Consider the following 16185-nt stretch of genomic DNA (forward strand, 5'->3'; position numbering starts at 1 on the left):
TATTTAAAAATGATTCACTTTGCATAAAAATATTTTACCAAACAGACCTATGAGAACTAAATCCATGTTTTGAATGCCTTCACTTGGACCATCTGAAAACTACTATATTTTGGGATAATTTATTGATAATATATTTTACATTTCAGATATCCATGTTTTATCCTTGTTTAACTCTTCCCCAATTACACATGGTTTCATTTTATCTTTATTATACCACTGTGAAAGGCCTTGGGGCTAAGCGAAGAGCCCAGGTTTACATTATGAACAAAGATCAGAGGCAGAACCAAACCCAGAGCTTCCTGCAGCCAAGCCCAGGGCTCTGTCGCAGTGGACCACGTGAACCCGCCAGCTCACTGTCTCCCCTTATAAAAGTGCAGAGTTGGTAAAGAAGAGGTCTTTCCTCTATGCTCTGTTTCACATTTTTTCTATATACACACAAATATAAGACAAATTGCATTGTGCAAGTGATTTCCTGACATTTTTCGTTTACTAATGATAGACATTAGACACATAATATAGAAAATTAGGAAGATAGAAAAGTTTGAAGAATCAAGTCAGAATCATCCATGAACCTACCACCTGCAGATAAATGAACTGAAATGTTGATACAGTTCTTATGCCTTTTATTTTCCACTTGCTGACAGCAGAATGCACAGCTTTGTATCAGCATTTCTCATTTTTTTCATTACAGCACAAACATTTCCTTTTATCCTTAAAGATCCAGATGCTACATAGGTATCTAAAGTGAAATTAAATCACTTTGATTATATTCCCATCAGAGTTTGTCCTATTACAAAGAAAATGAGAAGAAAATCAAAATAAAACAGATTTTGATTTAACTTAAAAACCTGGTGAAAGAAAGAAATGAGTTGCTGCATAGGAAAGCATTTTGTTCATTGTAATGCCTTGTTACACTAGTTTGATATTAAAGTTAATAGTCCATAAGAATATTATTTCATACTTCGAGCTTTCAGCATTTAGACTGATTAAAAAGTTTTTAGAAAATATTTTAATTATGATATTGTTTATTTTAAAGTATATGGTCTATCTCAGGTTTTAAAGTTTCTCCTTTTTTAGATCACACACTAAAAACCTTGGTTAATGTCTTAATTCATTTAAATTTGAAATCAGACTTTCTAAACTTTGTCGAATTCATTAACATGTATATATTTGATAAATAACAAAGACGGAAAATGTTGATTCTTTAAAAATGCATATAGTTTAAAGAGTTCTTGTTCCCACACGTATATCTGACACAAATTATGCAAACACAGAGCAAATTGTGGCATGGAAAGGTCTGAATTAATAAATTGAGAGACTTTGTCTAATCAAAATAAGTGACTAAATCTCTACTTCTATATTATAATAGTTGCAATTGCTCTGGCATCAATTTTCTTTTTGGACAAGGGACAGGAGACCTACACAATGAAAAATGATCATGAATAAGCTTTGCGCTTGTACAAGCATCAGACCATTTACTTTATGCAATGAAATGTTGCTGGTGTGTTAGCAGTTTCAGTTGCTTGGCCAGGAAAATAGCCTCAGGCTCTGTGCCTACAAGAATTTATTTCTTCAGATCCTAGTTTTACAGCCAGTCAAAACTCCTTTTTTAAAGAAGGAAATCCATAAGCCTTTTTAAATCTAGGCATGTAATTGGAATTTCAGCAGGACTTACAATGAGAAAACAAATAACAGCATTTGATATCTGTTAACAATCTACGTAAAAGATACTGTGAAAATGGGAGTGACATACGCTAAATACAAATGTGTCCACTTCAGGATTTGGTACATAAAACTTTCCATTTAAATGTACTTAAAATTCCTTTGCAGCAAGATATTTTCATGTTAACCTTTTAAAAAACAATGCTAATCCATAGACATTCTATCTCTACTGAGCTTTTTGTTGAAAGAAATGCTTAAGATACTTTTATATATGTATTATTTTTTTCACTAATTTACAATCTGACTTTGAGATTTTAGAGACTTCATCTCTAAAAAGCCAAATTTTATTCACAATGGGATGATATACTCTAGCTTCAGTATCATATCTGATAATCAAGGTTCTTACGGGTCTATGTCCCTCATAATATATAAAAATTCTACACAGGGGTCTTTTTAAATATTTTTACTATAGTCTTAAAAGTATATACATTGCAAAGATTTAAGTTAGAGTTGACCTTAATATTTTAGCAAGGATCAACTACTGTCTTCTTAGAGAAAATGGTAGCATTTGTAGATTATTCTTGGCCCAATCTTGTTTAACCAAAATGTGTTTTTTTCTTTTTCAGTTTACTTTTGTTTTGGTTTGGTTTATTTGTTTGTTTTTTCTTTTTTCTTTTCTTTTTTTGGTTCCTTTGTTCTTGACCTCACTCCTCCATCATGCTATTTTGCTACAAAAATTTTAATTAATAATATCTGAAGAAGACATATTTCTTATTTCCTGTGAACTGTCACATATTTTACCAAAAACCCACATTAGAATAAAGAATTGAAAATACAGTCAATATATTAAATTATTCTGAGCGCTAGTCAAGGTCCTATATTCTGTTAGGTAGTTGGGAAGAGAGAAAGAAAGCGAATTTAAAATGACTTTAGGACATTTTGAATTAGAATTGTCATGTATTTCCTTCCTTGACTCTCTCAAGAATTTAAGATACTAAGTACAACTTAGTTGTGATGCAGATCATATCTGCCAGAATCACATGCCCTAGAGTGCTGAAGAAAAGACTGCATTGATTAAAAGCAAATGCACATATACACACACATACACGAACGCACGCACATACACAACACTCCATGAGGAAAATAGTCATTATCAATGTAAAGAGATCAATACAGTTAAAACGGAAGGGACTTGAAATAAAGATATTGACTGTTATGGGGATTTTGGAATAATTAAGAACGAAATGAGTCATGATATAGTGTATATGATCTCAATCTCAGGCTCCATGATAAACAGTAATTTCATTAAAAAGTGTCGATTATTGCATTTTGAAAACATCTAGGGCAGCAATCTCCCAAGGAAATATAATGTGAATCATAAATGTAATGTCGGATTTTCTACAAGACACTTTAAAAAATAAAAATTGGTGAATTAATGTTAATAAATTTAACTCAATATGTTAAAACATTTCCATTTCAAAATGTAATCAATACAAAACTTATTAAGACATTTTGCATTCTCTTTTTCCATATTAAGTCTTTAAAATTCAGTCTATCACATTTTTGGAACTTCTCAACTTGTCAAGTATTCAACAGGAACATAAGGCTAGTGGCTACGGCAGTATTCTAGGATAGAATAGGTAAGATGATGTCGTTCCTTCACTCTTCACTCTATTTCAGCCACCTGGGTTGGAGGAGGTTATATCAACGGGACAGCTGAAGCAGTGTACGTACCAGATTATGGTCTAGCTTGGGCTCAGGCACCAATTGGATATTCTCTTAGCCTGATTTTAGGTAAGTAGAGGTTTAAGTCTCAGTGACTCATTCAGTAAACCATAAAGAATGAGATTATAAATAAAAAGTGAAAAAAACAAGTCAAGCAATGTGAATAACTATTGTGGAAAAAATTGTTATCAGGAATCTCGAAGTAGCTATTACCAGTAATTGCTAAGTAGCAGAACACTAATGTTTGGTTTATATGATCTTTTGATTGTGGAACACGAAAAAAAAAAAATCCCTTGGTGACATGGCTATTAAAACACTGAATTTCTTAACATAATGATATTTTACTCCTTTCAAAAACAGTGTGGATATGTCATTAAAAGTGAATCAACTTGAATTGAACCTGAATTTCCTTTTTCTAAAGCAATCTAATAAAGGGTCCAGGATATTATATAACAGATATAGAATTCCTCCTTTTTTTTTTTTTTTGCACTCAAAACACTTTCAGTGGATTCTGTACTCATTCAAAATGTTTAAGTACTATGCTAGATAATACAAATACATCAAGACATTGCAGTGAGCACTATGCCTGGTCCAGGTTTTCAATCCACACACCTCAGCTATGCCATCTAATTGTCCTTTGGATGCAAACACATTTAACTGCATGAAGACATTTATTCTTGTTGCTAAATATTTACTGGTATTGTACTCACAGAATATTTCATATTGGTTCCCCAACATCTATAGGTGTTCTAAAAATCATTTCCCTTGAGAAATTTTAAGAAAGCTAACAAAAACCAATTTTACTATGGCTTTAAAATGGTTTCATAAATTTCTTTTAGGTGGTCTGTTCTTTGCAAAACCTATGCGTTCCAAGGGATATGTGACAATGTTGGACCCATTTCAGCAGATCTACGGAAAACGCATGGGTGGGCTTCTGTTTATCCCTGCCCTAATGGGGGAAATGTTCTGGGCTGCAGCAATTTTCTCCGCCTTAGGTAAGGGCCAACCCAATTTTCTAGCTGTGCCTCTCTGGTTGACTGAATAGCAGATGCACGATTTTATTTTTCTTCAGCTTTAGCGTCTTAGAATTTTTAAAAATTATAACCTATATGGAAGCTCTTTATACTCATAAAGGCTTTCCCGAAATTCTACATTGTTATGGCCATAGAGATTAAATACGATATCAACTATATCTGTTTATGGTTTGAATTGTGCCATTAAGATGATAACCATGGTTATTGTATAATGATCAAAAGTTGCTTTTGAAAGTCATGTATGATTTTGAACAAAGCATTAATTAATTAAGCATAAAAGCAGTGCAGTTTATTTAAAAGAATTTTTTCAGAACAAGGGTCCAGGAGAGATGGTAATTGCCTATTCTTGGTGCCAAATAAATTGTAAATCAAAGATTTATATCTTAACTTTCTCCCAATAATAAGTCTCCTTTTTTTGTGAACCAAGAACTTTTTATGTCCCACTGCTTTTCCTACTAATAGCTACAAGTTAATTACTATAAAAACATGTAAACTGATCTGAACTCCTCAAAGAAAGGTATTGTATGCATTCTTAAAAACAAATATAAAACCCAGCGTCAATCACAATAGTTAATAACATTCCTCAGAACAAGATATCAACAATCCTCTGCCAACAGAATAGGTAAACACCATAAGCCACAGGGCAAAACTTCGAACCAAATATAAATATTTCAAGAAATTTATATTATATTTTAGCCAAAATGCTATGGTTTATAACTGGGAAAATTAAATATGGTAAAAAAAGGATTTCAAGACTTTCCCCCATCCCTGTATTTCTCATTGCCTCCAATCTAATATTAAAGGTGCAAATTTAGAGATACACAGTTTGTGGCCAGTTGAGGACATCTGAGCAGACTGAGGCTCTTGAGGCTCACCGCTGTGCAGCTGTGCACTGCCTCACCTTGCGCTAATCCACCCATGTCCTGCAGGTTACTCAGCTGAGCTCTGGCTCCACCCTTGTGCGCTCTTGCTCCCGTCAGGCTGCTCTGTCACGTCTCCCTGGTCCATCCCCACCACTGCCTCTGCCTCTGCCTTCTGCTGCCCTGCTACAGGCCAGGTCACTGCCAGCCTCCTCACCTGACTAGTGCAACAATCTCCCTGTTTGAAGTTCTCCCTTCCTCCCAGCCTTTCTGCCTGACAGCCAGGGCTCATCTTTCTACAATGCAAACCTGATTATGTCCCTCTCCTGCTTAAAACCAAGCTTTTCACCAGGGCTTACGAGACCCTTTAGGATGTAGGCCCTGATTATCTCTTCCCCTCATCCTCCCCTCCCCTCCTGACCCACTCCATCTTCCAGAACTGTAGTTCTCCTCTCTTCCTCTGACACTGCAAGCCCGGGTGCCCTTGCTTTGTGCTCATGCTCCCTCTTTTCCTATCTCACCATCTGTCTGGCTAGCCACCAAGGGTCCTTCAGATTGTCTCACAGACTTCCCTTTCTCAGAGCAGTCATCTCTGAAGTTTCTGAGTGCTTTTATGATGGGCCTCCTTAGGCATCTCGTATTTTCTTTTCATGGGGCTTATCACTTTGTATGGTTATTTGCCTATTTATCTATTTTATGCCCAATTTCCAACTCTACAAAATGGATTATAGAATTTTTGAAGGAAAAATTTATATATTGTTAACAGTTTAACCCTATCCTAAATGAATGAATGAACAATGAATGACTGAGTTGTCTATAGCTATACTATCTTCAAAAAAGGAGAAAACCACTTCCTTTCTCCTCGCTGTAATCCCACTACATTGAAAATTATTGGGTTCTAGACATGCTTAGGGATTTGGAAATGAGCTTAGACTCTTTTAACTTGCTGTAAAGATAACAAAGCTATGAGAAAACTGGTCCTTGGCCCTTAGAGTCTCAGCCCACTTGTAAGATTTAGGGAAAAAAAAGAGATCTTGGTAGAATCATGAGAGATCTTTGGGCTCAATACCCTACCTTTTGATCAAGGGAAATGTGAACCATCCTACTGAGTTTGAGTTCCTTCTGGAAGATTGCCAGAGTTGAAAGCTCCACAACCTTTTTCAGAGAGCTGGCTAAGTCAATGTTTTGGTACCCAGGCATTCATGTAAATCTCATTCCCCATCTTTTTTTACAAATGGAAATGAAGGTCTTAAGTCTATGTCCAGACCCTAAGTGGTCAGAGCAAAAGTAAGATAGATGAATGTCCTTCTGTGTTATATATTCTGGATTACACATTCATCTTCTGACTTCAACATTATTGTCAGAGCTGGCCTCTGTTATGTCAGATATTATTTTATGCTACCTTGCTTTCCTCTCAATGCTCCCCTCCCATCCCACCAGTCCTCCAAATAATCATGTATTATTTTCTTGGTCTCAAACTGTGAATTGAGGGAGTGACTTGGGTGTGAGAAAGAAGAGAATTTAATAGTTATAAAAACCATAATAACTCATTGGAAAATGCTGCACCTTCCTGGGGCTATCTAATAATACTCAGCAACTACCACTGCTCTTATATCCTAATGAAATTATGTGTGAAAATACACCTCCCACCTTGCTCTCATTACCTAAGAATCAGTGGGAGTTTATTTGCCACTGGATTCAACACAAGAAAATGTTGGTTTTAAGAACAAACTACCTGCAGAGGTATCAAGGAAGGAGTAGGTTGACTAACAGAAAATACAAAATGTTCACTCTCAATGAATAGAGGTCAATTTATATAACAGAACCCTGAAGGGGAAATAGAATTAATAAGCTAATGCCCCTAAAGTATCTTGGAAATATAAAACATAATAACTAAACTCTGAACTCTGTTACAATTAGTCATTTTATATATATGTGCCTATGTCTGTGTATTTCAACATATACCTGGAAAACATGTTAATTTCTCTCTACACGCATACATACTCACATATATCAAGCAACATGTATGAAAATACCACTACTATTGCTCAAAATATATGTTCTGGTGAGAAGAGTGTGTGTGTGTTTGTGTATTTTGAAATTAACATCTATATTCAAAAGTGTTAGTTCAACATGATTAAAAGTTATCATTTATTAAAAATAAGTTGGAACAGTTAGGAATGGAAAAGTATAAGATTCATTACTACTTTACTGTATTTGTGCAAGGCTCACCACTAAATCATAGGACAGTCTTACATTATCTTCTTAACATAAATAAACATTAAATCTTAAAAGAAATGTTGATTTACTACTCTGACATTTCCAATTCAGTGAACTTTTTATACCTTTTCACTTTATTTACAATATATTTCTTTTTAAGCTGGATAAGTAAACTAATATTTCATACCAGATCTGGATATATAACTTTGATTTTACTCACTGCATTTAATCAAATTATACACAAAATAGAGAAAAATCCATCCCAATCTTAAAAATGATATTAGTATCTTACATTTATCCTAACATGAGTTTTTAGAGTTTCCTATTATCTCATTAGATTTTCACAATATACTTATGAAAGAAGAAAAATAGAAGGGAGACCTCTCTAAAATCACTGTTACCACCAAATGGCAGAGTTTCAGGACCTAATATTTAGAGTCTTAGTCCAGTTATCTTTCTTCTATATCATACAACCTTCCTACTCTTTGAAGGCCCAGGATTAATGGTTTTTAAAATAATGTGTGGAAGATAAAATAGCATTCAATTGGGGTATGGCAATAATTGAACTTTCCATAATTAATGGGCTATGACTTGGAATTGCTGTAATTAAATGGGAGCATTACACTGAGAGAAGAATGGCAGAGTTGCAACAGAAGTTTCAACATGAAGTAAATAACCTCAGTAAAAAATTTATTTGTTAAGTACCTATAAAACACCAATATAGGCAATTACCCAATCTCACTTATAAATAATTGACTTCTTTCCCTTGCCCTCATTCTCCAACTTCTTACCAAGTTTTTCTTTTAATTGATTTTTACACAACAAATTAAATACCACAGTAAAAGCACTAAGAAAATGTTGCTTGAAAAAATTTCATATTGCTCTCTTAGGTCAAAGTATCTTATGTTTCTGTCTGAGATAAAGAATTTTCATCTCTTGTGGGTTGTGTACGTTATTAGCATACCAACTGAGGATTGGTAGTGGAGTGTAGGATAGGAGGCTGCAATTGATGACGCAAAACCCACAGATTTCTTGCACATATGTTAGCATTTCCATCATTGCTGAGTTTAATAATGTGAAATAAAACTATATACCTTACAAGAATGATGAAGCAAGAGTATATAGAAGCAACAACTGATATCTGAAGTGTCAGACCCAGAATTAAACTGCCTATAACATAATATTCTCATTGGAAATATAGGCACCAATAAACATAGTAAGCGAAGTTATAAAGTAAAAGAAATATAAATTTGATTTCTAAAACAAGTTTAAAATTTTGATGATAATAATTAGTTAAATATGTCATATTAAAACTTAGGGCTCTTCAGTATACTGGTGTCCTATGAGCAGTGCTGATATATTCCACCAATTAAATAAAATAAGAGTGATCTTTCACAAATTCGAGAGAGAAAAGTTTGATTGGTAGAATTTACCAATCTCTTATTTCCAAGGTCTCAAACCTTGGTATCTTCTACAATTTGTCACCTGTCAAAGGTTAGCAGGGAGCAGAGTAAATGTAAAATAGCAATTGAATAGCAATTTTAAAATGTGGAAATGGATAGTCATGCTGATTATAAATGGCTGCTGTTCTCCTGGATGTCAGTAAATATATTGCATATATTTAAGTCAGAGTCTCAGATAAGTTGGTGAAATTATTCCAAGGTCTTATAGTGCAATTAACTTTATCCAGTATTCCATGGTAATATGTGATCATCTAATTAATTCCAGGTGTCCATCACAAAAATAGTGATCAAAGCACTAATTTCAGACAAGAGTATTTAAATATATAACACACACACATATATCTGCATATTCAATTTACTGAGATAGAAACATGTTAAAATTTCAATATGAAAATTCATTTTAGCTATCATCCATCTAATACATTCATATGACACAGGGAAAAATATCCTGCAGTCACTGAACTTTTAATATAACCTTGAAGAAGAAGCAGAATCCATTTGAATACCCTGGCCACAGTGTTTTGTTGCGTTTTGATTTTCTCAGGGGCCACTATCAGCGTGATCATCAACGTCGACGTGCATGCTTCTGTTATTGTGTCTGCCCTCATCGCCACTCTGTACACCCTAGTGGGGGGTCTCTACTCTGTGGCCTACACAGATGTTGTTCAGCTCTTTTGCATTTTCATAGGACTGGTAAGTGAGATCATCCACAGATTTTCTTTCTTTCTTTCTTTTTCTCTTTCTTTCTTTCCTTTCTTTTTTCTTTCTTTCTTTCTTTTTTCTTTCTCTTTCTCTTTCTTTCTTTCTCTCTTTTCTTTCTCTCTTTCTGTAAATATAATATGCTATTTTATACTAACAACAAAAAATTAGGAGAAATTTTATTTTTCATAATAAGTAAGTCACAGAATCATTTAAAATTTTAAATTTTCTCTGAACTGATTATATGAAAAACCTTGGTCATTTTGTTAGATTTTGACAGGAAAAGATTTACTCAGTTCAATTCTTAGAAAGATCTAGGTCTTCTTTTCCCTCATGCCTAGATTTGATGGAAATGTGTGTGAGATCTTTGAGTTTTGAAGGAAACATACTCTTAGAGTTAAACAGTTTAAATTTTACTGTTAACCTGTACAGTTCTCTCAATCTCCCCTTTTAATAGTTTTGGTTAAGTTATAGGATAGCGCACAAAACAAAAATTATCCTGTTGGAAAAACTGTAGATTTCAAATATTAATCATTACTATTTGGGATCTAAAAAGAAAAAAAAAATACTTAATTATTTAAGACACCAGAAAGATTTATTATATATTGCTTATAAGTCATAGATGAAATTAGAAAATATAAATACATATGTGTTTTATTAAGCAAATGGTACTGTATAGCTATGAGGCAAAAAAAGTATTTTTATTAGATTAAAAGCACCTTCGTATGTCATGAATATATTTTAGTCATGGTTGATTCTTTGCAAACTCACAGTTAAAACATGAAGACTGTAAATATATATATAAAATCCCAACATTTAAAACGTCAAAGAAAGGATAAAGAAAACTTATTTATGGAGTGTCCACTCTGTTTCAGGACTATATGGGTTCTTTCATATATCATCTCATTGTGCATCTTGCAGGGACAACGCCTTTGTGTGAAGGCCCTGTGACTGAGCAAGCTAGGACTAAAGATTCATGGCTCCTTTTCCTATGAAATAGGTGCATAAACCAGTCATATACAAGACTTACTATTTGAAAGTGCTTGCAATGGGAAATTTTAGATTGTATGTATGTCAAAAGAGTGATTTTAAACAAAAATAGAACTATCCAACGCAAAGATTGACTCTTATGTAAACCATGGGGTATAGTTAATAAAATAATTATAATAGTATTGGTTTGCCAGTTGTAACAAAGTTACCACACTAATGCAAAATATTAATATTGGTGTGAGGGCACTATATATGGGCACTTTCTGCAGGTTCATCTGTGAAATACAACTGCTCTAATTTAAAAAAGTAAACCATAGCCTTACGCTCTAATGTCACTCTTTGGTTACAGTGGATCTGTGTACCTTTTGCACTGTCACATCCCGCAGTTACTGACATAGGGTTCACTGCTGTGCATACCAAATACCAGGCGCCCTGGCTGGGAACCATCGAGTCATTTGAAGTCTACACTTGGCTTGATAGTTTTCTATTGTTGGTAAGTCATGCTCTTCCCTGAGGACTTGAGTCTAATCATTCCTAAAATCAAAAGCATTTTTACATATTTCCTTTTTACAGGTAAAATTTACCTACTGCATCATGGCCACTTCTGAAAGGACTACTCTCTTTTGGAAGGGAGGAGCCACTTACTGACTGTGATAGTTGATTAATGGCAAAGTTGGAGAGCAAATAAGTCTTAAAAGAGTGGCACCCATGCTGTTATGTATGTGCATAAGCCCTTCCAGTTGTAAATTAAGTTAAGGAAAGGCACTCATAAACTAGCCCCCAATTACTGCCCCCAATCTGACATCCAAGTAACCTAAATGCCTGTAATGAGTCTTTTGATGAAGGTGTTAAAAGTCACCTTCTTCTGAAATAAATAAATCATTTAGTCTTGATAACAGAATAAGCAAATTAGTGATGCCATAAGGCCCTAAGTGTATGCACTAAATTACTTTAATTTGGGGAGAGAGTTGTCACTCCCACAAGGTGCCAAGAGAGAAGCCCTGGGAGGCCAGAGGCTTAAAAACATGCGGAACCTTGCTGTCAAAGGCACTGAAAGAGAGGGGATGGGTATAGATGAAAAAAGGGCATGTCACAGATTGAGGGAGGAAGGGAAAACCACATGAACTTGCCAGATTTCCAAATTTTGCTAATAAGATGGATAATGCATTAAAAGAACACACTCTTTGAGCAAAGTAAGAAATAGGCTACTTTTATATCAAATTTTAAAGAAAAATTTTGGTTTCCTCTTTAGAGAATTCACAATATTTTAGGATTTCACATTTTGTGATTTAAGACACTCAAACTCAGTGTGTCTGAACAGTAAAAAATATTCTGGTAAGGAAATGGGAAAAGATGAAAACAAATGTATTTCTAGTGATGAATTGGAGGACTTTGTTAAGAAATGTATTGGCTCTCCCTTTTCTGGAATGGTTTACAATTAAGAATTGAATGGAGAAAGGGATTAAATAGCATGTGTATATAATTAAACCTGCAAGGAGTATCAATATATGGAGGAAATGATGAGATTCAGAAAAGTAAGCAGTGTGTTGATAATCACATCTTTTTCTGATTTAAGGCTTGAAATAGGGAATCATCACCCTCAAAGTTCTTTCCCCTACACCACACACATTAATTCTCAGATTCCTCACCTTTAAAATAGGCATTATATCCAGTGACTGTTAAAGTTCTTTCTAGTTTTAAAAATTATATGACTGAATCATGTTCATTATTCAAATTGTAATAAAAACTGAGTTGAAATAATAGATGTTGAATGAACTAGTGAATAAATAAATTGTAAACTTGGAAATGTTTTACCAATGGTTTTGATCTTTTGTCTCTCATAATCTTTTGTCTCTCATACATTCCCTATATGCAATAATTTATCAAGTCCTTCTAACGATACCTTCAAAATATCTCCCAGTCCCTTTCTGTACCTACCCATGGTTCCTATATTAACACCATATTAAGCCCATGTCATCATTCCTCACTGGCCTTATAGCAGTAGCCCTTCACTGGTGTCTCTTCAGGCAGCCTATCCACCTCTTATTCCTGAATCCCATTTTCCATGTTGCCATCAGAGCTTCCCTTCGTAAATGTAAGTCAGATCTTACCTTACTCTAAAAACTTCTAATGGCTTAAACGTCCAAGGTGATTGACATGTAAATTATGATAGATCAATTCATATAGTTATTAAATTTATCTATTGATGAATATTCAGTGACATAGAAGACATGAATTATATTTTGGTTTACCAGTTGAAATACAAAGAAAAAGTTTTGGAAGAATTATAGGCTTAAGGAATAGGATTAAATATTTTAAAAGTCCTTCTTTTGTTTTCTGGGTTTGTTTTTTTTTTTGCTTTTGAGTATGTATGGCCTTTATAAAAAGGAAATTGTTTTGAAATCAGTATGTGACTGGCATTTTGCTTGGCACAAGTGTACAATGATACAACATCACAGAGCTTAGAGCCTACTAGGAGAGACAAGCAATTAACCAAAAACTTTGTAATATGTGGCGTTCATTCATATAATAAATATTTATTGAACACCAATTTTATACTAGAGGACTGTGGCAGTAATCCAGGAGAAAATCTTTTTCTAGCTCCTCTCTAGCTATTGCCACATACCCTAACTTCTAATCATACCAAATACACAGTGGCCTCACGGCTGCCTAGATTTTTCTTTTTTCATAATAGTTTCTCTTCCAGGTAATATCTTCTCTCTCCATCTACCTAAGGTCTGACTCAAATGTCCTTTCTCTAGGGTTTTTTGGTTACTCTGTAAATATCTGTCCTCCCACTTTTCCTCCCTCCCTCTCTCATTCTCACTTTTGTTCCCTTACATACCTTTGCATAGCACTCAATAAGTTACATTATAGTTCAATGTCTCCAAACTTTTTCATTGTACATTCCACCAATCAAAGTTGTAAGCACACCCCAAATGTAGATATATGGATTTATCAATTGCCTATATGTACTGTAATAATGTTATAGGAAATATTTAATAAAAACAACTATATAACATTTAAGGATGAACTAAAAATGAGTATAAATAGAAGTTCTAATATTTTCTTTTGATGCCCCACTGTATTGTCAGGCGTACTTTGCACATTCCAGTCTGGAGAACTTTGTAATGCATTGACCCTACCACTGGGCAGTGAACTCCATGGAAGCCATGCCTTATTCACCTTGGTGCCCTTAAAGTCATTATATTATCTGGCACATGATTGAAATCCATAAATATTTATTGAGTTGTTTTGATTTGATTCAAATTAAACTTCAGACTTTCAGAATCCTAATTATTTTAGAAGAATATTTTATGATGGCTAAAACCTCCAGAAGAGAACAAATCGAAGCCTTCAGGATACTTCTAACACAGCCTTCAAGTAGATAAATTAAGGAAAATAAATAATTATCCTATGTAATTACGAATGAAAAGAACTTGAGGGCATCCTGCATAATTGCATAATTGAAAGTGTACTTATGACAATAACTTAATGATACCAATAAAGATGTATGCACATAGAACCGTGTTTTCTACTTAAGAGCCATATTTATGGCTATTCTAAATGTGATTGGAAAAACCCATATATATATATTTATAATAAATGCTGTTTGTCTGAGATTCAGAGTGAGTCCATGTGGTTTCCATGCAGATGCTGGGTGGAATCCCGTGGCAAGCCTACTTCCAAAGGGTCCTATCTTCATCCTCAGCCACTTATGCTCAAGTGTTGTCTTTCCTGGCAGCTTTTGGGTGCCTGGTGATGGCTCTACCACCTATACTTATTGGGGCCATTGGAGCATCAACAGGTAAATCTCTTGCAGCTTCACTAATTAACCTATTTAGGCTAATTAGTTGCCAACTAGTTTATACCTACCACCCAGCTGCCCTCCCTCCTCCATTTCCCCTCTCTCCAACATGTAATTGTTTCTTATTTATGTTCCCATCTTTACTTTGCTGTGACACTCAACAAATTGGATTATAGTTCAATGGTCTCCAAATTTTCTTTAATTATTCACTCTACCCATCCAAAATTTGTGAGCACATACCTCCAATGTAGGCGTATTTACTTATCATTTGTTCATATGTGGTCCTGTCAACACTGGTTCTTAACCCTCGTTGTGCATTAAAACCATCTCTTAAGAAAATACCTATTTCTGGCCTGAGATAGAGCCAGACATCAGTGTTTTTAAAAAAAAAACTCCCTTGGTAATTCAAAGTGCAGGCAGGACTGAGAACCATTGACTTAGAAGAAATCAGCTGTCATCATCATGATCCTTGAAGGACCACTTTGATCTTGAGATTCGTGCTTGGCATTTTCTATACTTTGTTAATAAACAGTTTCCTTTCTTGGAGAAATCAGTCAATAAGTGTGTAAGAAAAAGATAAAGTAAGTTACTTAGTTGGTAAAAAGAACACTATGATATGCTTATCTCACGACTAGCATCTATATAGAAGGTTTTTAAAATTTCAGCCTTAATTAGATTGGATTTATTCATTACTCCTGAACCTTATATTCCCCATGCTGCATGAGCATTTACTGAAAATGCATTGCATTAACCTGAATTCAAAGGCATACCTGAAGTAGTGGTAATGAAAACAGATTAGAGAAAGTTCACCTGTCATCCTTTTGCATTTTGTAAAGATGATCCTGGATAATGCTCACATAGATAATTTGACTTTCAGTTAGTCAAGCTATTTATTGTGTGTGTGTTTTTTTTAAATTTTTTAAGGTGCATAGTGTACACTTCCCATTCCAGTTGCTCATCCAAACACAAATAACACTTTAAAAAGATGGTTGACACAAGTGGTATGTAATGCTTGCCTAGAAATAAGATATCATTTACATCACAGACAGAAAACAGATTGGTCATTATTTTATCATGTGTGAGTGTGTTTGTTTGTATGTGTGGTTTCTCCAATTTTTTGTTTATTTTTGTAGGATAAAAGATTCCCCAGAACAGCATGAAACCTTTTGGTGGTGGGGGATTAGAAATACAATCTTGGTTGTCGTTTCTGATATCATAACATTTCAGTTAATGCTGTGAAATCAGAGTCATCTAAGTGTGGCTTTGAAAAATTGTAATGTAAGATGGGTAATCCTTCTTACATGTTCCTATGATTATGATATTAAAATGTCCAGAAAATAAAAAGAAACTATAGTAACATAATTTCAGAGATTCCATTGTATTCTTTAGTTCCCAGTATAACAGTAAATAAGCAATATATTCAAAGATAAATTTTGTTTCATGTCCTTTTACCACACCAGAAGTTCAAAATGGAAATGTTAGCTTCATTCCTGCACTTTTTATTCCATAAAAGGTACTGCCATTAAACTAGCATTTAATTCCATCAAGTGGAATTCTATGTAAGGAATCTTTAGATGGGAGAGGGAGGTATAATGCCGAGGCAGCTCCAAATCCAGGTTTATATACAGGAAGAAGATGACACTAACGTCCTTCTTAGTTTGCACATGATTAACTGACCTCTGAGGAATGAAAAAGTGAGTGTCCTTTTACATTTCCAAATGGTT

General features: G+C 34.3%; 1 protein-coding gene across 1 annotated transcript in view; it reads left to right on the forward strand.

Moving 5' to 3' along the window:
• SLC5A7 (solute carrier family 5 member 7) overlaps positions 1 to 16185 on the forward strand; it is a 28271-nt gene that overhangs the window by 2750 nt on the left and 9336 nt on the right. Inside the window, exons 3-7 of the mRNA XM_058278294.2 lie at positions 3343 to 3456; positions 4227 to 4382; positions 9509 to 9657; positions 11003 to 11146; positions 14308 to 14461. Of these exons, the coding sequence (XP_058134277.1) occupies positions 3343 to 3456; positions 4227 to 4382; positions 9509 to 9657; positions 11003 to 11146; positions 14308 to 14461 (717 nt within the window). The remainder of the gene's footprint in view (positions 1 to 3342; positions 3457 to 4226; positions 4383 to 9508; positions 9658 to 11002; positions 11147 to 14307; positions 14462 to 16185) is intronic.

The sequence above is a fragment of the Dasypus novemcinctus genome, chromosome 17, assembly GCF_030445035.2.
Source record: "Dasypus novemcinctus isolate mDasNov1 chromosome 17, mDasNov1.1.hap2, whole genome shotgun sequence".
NCBI classification, from domain to species: domain Eukaryota; kingdom Metazoa; phylum Chordata; class Mammalia; order Cingulata; family Dasypodidae; genus Dasypus; species Dasypus novemcinctus.